Source organism: Gavialis gangeticus, unplaced genomic scaffold (genome assembly GCF_001723915.1).
Source record: "Gavialis gangeticus isolate Ggan-Ray unplaced genomic scaffold, GavGan_comp1, whole genome shotgun sequence".
NCBI lineage: Eukaryota > Metazoa > Chordata > Crocodylia > Gavialidae > Gavialis > Gavialis gangeticus.
The window spans coordinates 22,372,054-22,379,616 of NW_017729003.1; the positions used below are offsets into that span (position 1 = coordinate 22,372,054).

Consider the following 7,563-nt stretch of genomic DNA (forward strand, 5'->3'; position numbering starts at 1 on the left):
TCCACACCTGAAGACAGGAGGGTGATCCAGGATGACCTTGACAGGCTCAGGAAATGGGTGGATGAGAACCTGATGGTGTTTAACACTGAAAAATGGAAGGTTCTCCACCATGGGAAGAAAAACCCTTGGCATGCTTATAGGCTTGGCAGTGCTACGCTGGCTAGCACTACAGACAAAAGGGACTTGGGGGTCATGATTGACCACAAGATTAAGATGAGCCATCAATGTGATGCTGCAGCTAGTAAAGCAAGCAAACCCTGGCTTGCATCCATAGATGCTTCTCAAGCAAATCCCAGGACATCATTCTCCCTTTGTACTCGGCCTTGAGTAGGCTGCAGCTGGAGTATTGTATCCAGTTTTGGGCTCCACAATTTAAAAAGGATGTGGAGAAGCTTGAGAGAGTCCAGAGGAGTGCCACACAAATGATCAGAGGTCAGGAAAACAGACCTTATGATGAGAGGCTGAGAGCGATGGGACTCTTCAGCCTGGAAAAGCGCAGGCTGAGGGGTGATCTGGTGGCTTCCTATAAGTTTATAAGGGGCGCTCACCAGGATCGGGGGAAGGTTTTTTCACCAGAGTGCCCCAAGGGATGACAAGATCAAATGGTCACAAATTCCTCCATGACCATTTCAGGCTGGACATAAGGAAGAACTTCTCTACTGTTCGAGCCTCCAAGGTCTGGAATAGACTGCCACCAGAGGTGGTTCAAGCACCTACTTTGAATGCCTTCAAGACACATTGTGATGTTTATCTTGCTGGGATCCTATGACCCCGGGGAAGGGGACTGGACTCGAAGATCTTCCAAGGTCCCTTCCAGCCCTAATGTCTATGAAATCTATGTATCAAACCTGACCTCTAACACCTACTGTGCAAGTCATTTTCCACCACTGAAAGCAGGCAGACTTTTAACAATGATGGCCCAGTAACCATAGGAGCATATTTCCAAACATGTGGTGCATTCCTTAATGTCTTCAGATCAAGATAAGATGCCTTTAAATATGAGTTATCAGGTGCAGGCACTGGAGGATGCTTTTAGAAGTCTATTGTATAGGAGGTCTAACTACACAATCTAATGGTCCATTGTCGCCTTTAACTCTATGAATATTAGATTCTATGGCAGTTTTATGATGTAGAAAAAAAAACTGGGATGAGATAAAAACCTGTTCTTAGGCCTGACTCAGCAACTCCTTAAGTATATACTTAATTTTGATGAATGTGTCCTTAAGAAAGTGTTTTGTTGAATCAAACTGGGGACTTGGATGCGCTCTCTTAAATCCATTTCTCTAGATTTGGAAGTTTAGTACATTAATAATCCAATCTACCTCTGATCTGCCCATTGGACTTAGATAGTTATATTAACACAGAATATCTTTATTTACAGTACAACATATTGGCTGCAAAACATCTGAGTCATCTATGAGAATCCCCAATTTGCTGCTCTGCAAGCACAGTGCAGACCTGTGGAACATTGGAATAAGTGTTTTCATACAAGATGGTCCCTTCTTTGTTGTACGTTTGATCCTGATGAGCTATTATGGCATAATCAATCAAATGCTGGTGTTTTTCACGGCTAAGAATATCTTAATCTTGATATTACAACTGTACCGTTTAACAGTGTTATTGTTAGACTTCCATACTTCCCTCCAGGATCAGTCAAAGAGCTGGAAAGAAGGAATCAACTGTTGCCTAGGTGAGCCTGAAGACACCAGTCCCCCACACAGTGACGATGCTACTGATATGGGAGAGCACGCTGCTATTGCTCTGGATGATTCTTCTATACCAATAGATTGTCAGTGAATTCATCCATAATTCACTACAATACTTCTTTTTAAAAAAAATGTGCCAGTCATTATTTGCAGTGATTTTGTGATGTGGCCATATGGATACTAGGAGGCAACTTAGTTTGTGTTTTCACTTCAGATCCATAGGTAAAACACTACAGCATGGCTGCTAACCAGGTGCTGTCTCTAGAACCCCACACTGTGGTAAATTTAGAATCAGTTGTTGAAGCTGAGGCACAGTTTTCCTTTTTTCTGAGCTATTCACATTTTTTTAAAATTTTCTCCACTTCATTCAATATATTAATTACCATGTATAATAGTGTTAAATGCATTTGTTAATTAATCTGCAATGTAATAATCTTACTATAATATTCTCACAGATTCATTAGCACAACAAAAAGGCTGCATGAATTGTTTTTACCTCACAATTTACTTAAGGGCTGATCTTAGTGACAAACTGCAACAAAAGCTGCTGGCTTAGTAACTAGTCTCCGTATCCATCATCAGAAGGACTTGATAGCAGTATTAATCTCTGATCTTCAGTCTCCCTTCTTTCACACATTGGGAAAACTTGCATTATCTTCACTGAGGGAAGGACCAGCCACAGAAATTGGCCTCTGACTGGATCCCAGCCCTGTTGAATTTACTTGGCTTACAGATTCACCTCTCATACTAGCTTTGGTATAGGCTAAATGTATGTCTTCCTCATGGTAAGACAAGCAGATAGATTAACAGGATGCTTAAAGATGAGAAGTCTATCCCCTGTGAAACCTCAAGTGTGGGCACAATGCACCCTAGAGGACAGCAGACTGGTCACCTGGAGTCACAAACAGTTCAGTAAGGAGCTATGGAGAAGCAGACTAAAAATTCTACTAGTTTGTGTCCATTTAGTCATGGCAGATTTTATTTGCAGGAACATTATACCTACCCTCTCAAATGTTTTTACTATACAAATGAGTTATGTTTCCAACAGCTTTTATGAATCAATTTATGTCTATCTGTATCAGCCAGCCGGGTGCAGAGAATTGCATTGTAGTACAAGACTTTCCAATTTTTGCAGCATGGAAGAGAGAGAAAGTATTTTCTTCAGAATACACCAGTCTCTATCACATATCTCAAGAACAGTTGGAGCCATATTTACTGTCTTTCAGATTTGGAAAAGAAGCTTCAGAGAATGGGAAATGGTTAGGAAATCCACCCTAGTAACTGTTCTCCCCTGAGTCAGCAGAATTACATTACAATGCTTCCTCTTCTATTTACAGTTATTTATTTTAGTTGCTTTATATATGGTATTTGGTATTAATCTTCATTGCAATTCTTACTTTCTGCTCCTTCTGCAACTGAAATGTATTCCTTTTGGTTTTGACATTTGCTCAGGAGTTTGTAGCCCCTGAGAAGAATTGTGACTGTTGAACATTCTGAAGTCTGATTTTATCTTGTTTATATTTGTATTTGTAGTGTACTGTACTTTCTGGAACCATATGGAAATGGAAGAAAATATGCGATTACTTAAAAGATTCCAAGTGTTTTTTTGCAAATAAAAGGCAGTTACCTCAGGCTTAGCTGCCAGCTTATTATATGAGACCTAACTGTTATATGTTCCCAGTAATTACATCACCACATGCTGAAGTAATTAAAGTTCCCATTAATTACATCACCACAACACCACATCACCCTTTCCACCAATGGTCTGTTAATTACTTAGCCCAGATTCTGATCTCACTCAGTCCAGAGTAAATCCAGCCCAAAGTAAATCCAAATCAACAGCAGTGAATTCTGTTCCACTCCACATAGGTTCTTTTAACACACTCCATAGTTTCTGACTATCACTGAAGTTGCCAACTTGATCATTTTCTCTTATTTTTAATGGTTTACACTTAGGTCATTCCAAATTGGCTGAAATGAAACCTTTTTATTTTGAAGACCCTGAGAGATTTAGAGAAAACAATCCTGATATTTAAAGAACTTTTAGAAAATCTTAAAAAACTTCTAACATTAAGTTAGGAACACAGCATGGTTGTGGCAAAATTGGAAAATAACAGATCTTAAAAACAATATGCCCCCTTAACAAAGTACCACTAAATCAGTTAGTTTAAATAGTGATAACAGTAGACTTTGACAGAGGGTCAGGATAGATTTCAAATCAGAGACCCTGAATGCAAAACAACAATCCTTTCCACGTCATATTCTTCTCATTACCTAAGATACTTGGCCTAGCATATTAAATCTGCCAAGATGAACTGTTACCTTACCAAAAGGATAAATTAATTTTAACCAACAAATAGCAGTAGGATATAGGCTCACCACAGTTCAATGCAAATGTGACAGGTGCTTAGCTCCACCCCCTTTCCCCTTGTATGGTGCGTGACATCAGCCACGCCCCGACTCCAGTCACATGGTGTTTGATGTGACCAGTCCCACCCCCTGACCCCAGTCACATGGTGCATGGCTTCAGCAACTCCACACCCCCAGTCACATGGTGTGTGACATCAGCAACTCCACCCCCACGCCCAGTCATGTGGTGTGTGACACCACCACCACATGGTCCATGACATCAGAAGGACAGCCCAAAGCCCAACCCCTCATGCTGCAAAAACTGCCCTAGATCACATGGTACAGTTATGACTATCAGTTCCCAGACTGCTTTAGCCACCATCAGAGCACAGGCATGGCCTATGGGGTGGCAGGGTGGTGGTGTGACCCTTCTAACAACCCAACCCACCACCCTCAACCAATTGGCTGGGGTCTCAGAGACCTTAGATTCCCAAGAACGATGCTGAACTAATTGGAATGAGTAGAGGGGGTGGCATTTAGGCTGCAAGCCTCACCAGGTCTATCTGCTTTCCTAAATAACCCCTCTGTTTATCTGAGCTAAGGCAAGCAGGGACGGATATGGATTCTTTCACAATGCCTGTAGGCCTACTCACTACAACCCCAAGATGGCTTCATAGAAAGCGTTACTGTAGAAATGGTTTTGAGGAGGAGGCCAGGCTCCTAGCCCAAAGACTCTTTGAGATGCCTGACCCTGTCCAGGAAGACCTAATGAACAGGCAAATGGAGGAGGCCCAGGCCCCCGAAGCAGACCTTGAGAATTTGGAAGATGGTGCCAGAGCCTGCATGCGAAGTGGAGGTCATCGCAGAGGAGAGTCCGGTAAGAGACTTGGAGCATGGTTGTGGGGGCACTTGGATTTTAAGGGTAGTGGAGTGGGTTCACTTCATGGCACATTTGTGTTTGGAAGTAGCTAAGGACTGATTAAACAGCAGCTAACTAAGTCCTTTATTTGAACTCCTTTACAGGTAGATGAAGCCTTTTTAATGACTCCAGAAAACCTACTCACCAATACACCAGGAAGCATATGCTTCTGAGAGAACAAAGACGGGATGAGGCTGAAGAGTTTGAAAGGCATTGAATCAACAGATGCTGTTACAAGTTGTGAATGTAAAGTCTTCATGAAGTCTCTTGTTCATATTTCCTTTTATGGCTTAATGAAATACTGCTTGAGGAAGAGACTTTTTGACCTATGCTGGGGCTGCACATTTGACCTAGGGGGTCAAGAAGTCCACAAATGTGTTACTTGGTTAGATGAAGACATAAATCAAATAATCCAGGAACTTTGCCAGGAAATATGTCTTGATAGCATTTTCAATGCTGTTCTAGCCATTGGGTTTGCCAAGAACATTCTCAGAATTACTGAGAAACATTTAATTCAGGTTAGAGAGCTTCTAAATGCTGTGTCTTCTCCAGAAGATTCTAATGCTGCCCTTCATGATTTGATCACTGAGGAAGATAAAACACTCATATCCCATATTGAATGCTTAATTGGTAGTAGAGGTTATAAAACCTTGCTTAAGAGAAGGGCTTAGCAAAAACAGTTTAAAATGGGGGAGACGTTATATCTTTTGCTGATCTTAGTGGGAGTCTGGGGGATGTAAGGTTGTGTCCAGGGGCCTGAGGTAACAAGGAACACTTACCTGAAGCCCAGGACAGGAGAGACACAGAGCTGGAGGGAGAACCCGCGCGGCTCGTTAGCCGCATCTTCGTACAGCTGCGGCCAGCAGCTGACGGCAGTGTCGGATGCCGGCCAGGGGATTTAAAAATGGCGGACGCTGCTCCAGAGCCGGCAGAGGGCCCAGGGATCGAACGACGGTTAGGGCCAGCAACGGCGTGAGATCTCCGGGACGAGCAATGCCAAGCTGGCATGCCGGAGGGAGCAGCGATCCCTACAAGGAGCCCGATGACAGGGACACCAGCGGATCGACCCAGGAACGGTGGATCGGGTGAGCTACTAAAGATCGGGACGACCCAGGAAGATTCTGAGGACCCTGAAGTAAGTTCCAGGAGGGTGGAGAGCGAGCCATGCCGAAGAGGGGCGAAGGATCGCAGACCACCTGGCTGGAGGGAGATCGGGGCGGGATCACCGCCAAGATCAGTGGACGTCTGTTAAAGGAACAGGAGCGGGGCAGGCAGAGAGCAGCTAAGGGGAATCCCTTCCCCAACCCGTTCAGGTTAAGAGGGATCTGGTGGAGGGTCGGCGAGACAGTTAGATCATCAGTGTCTCCAAGTGGGGAGTGTCTCACCGGGTAAAGGGCTTGTGGCGCGGGGTCTATAGTTGGTGTGATTAAGGCACTGGTGCAGGTTACAGTGAAGGGGCCAACATTGAGGTGGGAGTATCCCACGGATTGTGGGATCAAGTACAAAGGACGTGTTTGAAGCCTGCAGAAGCAGCACAGAGCAGGCACGGGGAAGTGGAGCCCATAGGTGGCGTGAGGCCAGGGTGTAGGGGTGGCGGAGCCCCGTGTGCAACCAGCGGGCCAAGTCTGGGCCACCGAGGGACCCGTGAACTAGCCCCACCCACTGTGGAAACAACAAGTCGTGGCAGGCGAGAGTGGGGTTGGCGACATGGGAGAACGAACACCCATGGTCACAAACAGGTCCGGACGGGGAGTAGCCACCGACCAGGAGGGCAGAGCTCCCTGGAACGACACAAGAAGGCCCATCGGGGACAGGTTGTAAAGCACATCAATAGTTTTCTACATCTAATGTAGATTAGCATTTGGTTTAGTGCCTTAGATCTCTAATCACTTACATGTAGGTTTTTTTGTAAAGATTAAGCAAATGAGACTTAATGTTCACTAGAAATGATAAAAAACCCTTAGGAGAAGGGGTAACAAAATAAACTAGTAAATATTTTAAAAGATTTTGATGGAAATAAAGACTGAATTTAAAAATGTATATTCTCACAGCTTTTATATGGTGGGGGTAGGGAGGTGTGTTATAAAGATGAATCAGACCACAAAAAAAAAAAAGATGGCCATCATGTTCAGAGCTCTTCATATTTTAAGACTAAAGGAGTTATCTTTTACCAAAATGCCTGCTGTAAAGATAAGGCCGACAAGGCTTAATGGTCACAGGAAATGATAATAAAACACTTCTTAGAAGAAGTTTTAATAAAATGAATCAGTAAATATTATAAAAGTTTTTGATGGAAAAAAAGACTGAATTTAAAAATATATATTCTCACAGATTGTATATGGCATGGGGTGGCAGGTGTGTATTGTAAAGATAAACCAGATTTTTAAAAAAACCCAAAAAAACAAAAAAAAAGCTGACCTGTGTGTCCAGATCTTCACATATTTTAAGACTAAAGGGGTGGAGTTGTCTTATAGTGATGACTATTTTAAAACAGTTATATTTTAGTTTATACACACACTATTTTCCTTAATGTATTATTTAATATTTTAATACAGAGGACTTACTTATTGTATCATTTGATTTATATTA

The 7,563-nt window shown here is 43.0% G+C and overlaps 1 protein-coding gene across 1 annotated transcript in view; it reads left to right on the top strand.

Moving 5' to 3' along the window:
* TMEM26 (transmembrane protein 26) overlaps positions 1-1,816 on the top strand; it is a 62,255-nt gene extending 60,439 nt beyond the window's left edge. The window contains exon 6 of the mRNA XM_019507900.1: positions 1,382-1,816. Within this exon, the coding sequence (XP_019363445.1) occupies positions 1,382-1,797 (416 nt within the window). The 3' untranslated portion in view covers positions 1,798-1,816. The remainder of the gene's footprint in view (positions 1-1,381) is intronic.
* Positions 1,817-7,563: the final 5,747 nt, after the last annotated feature.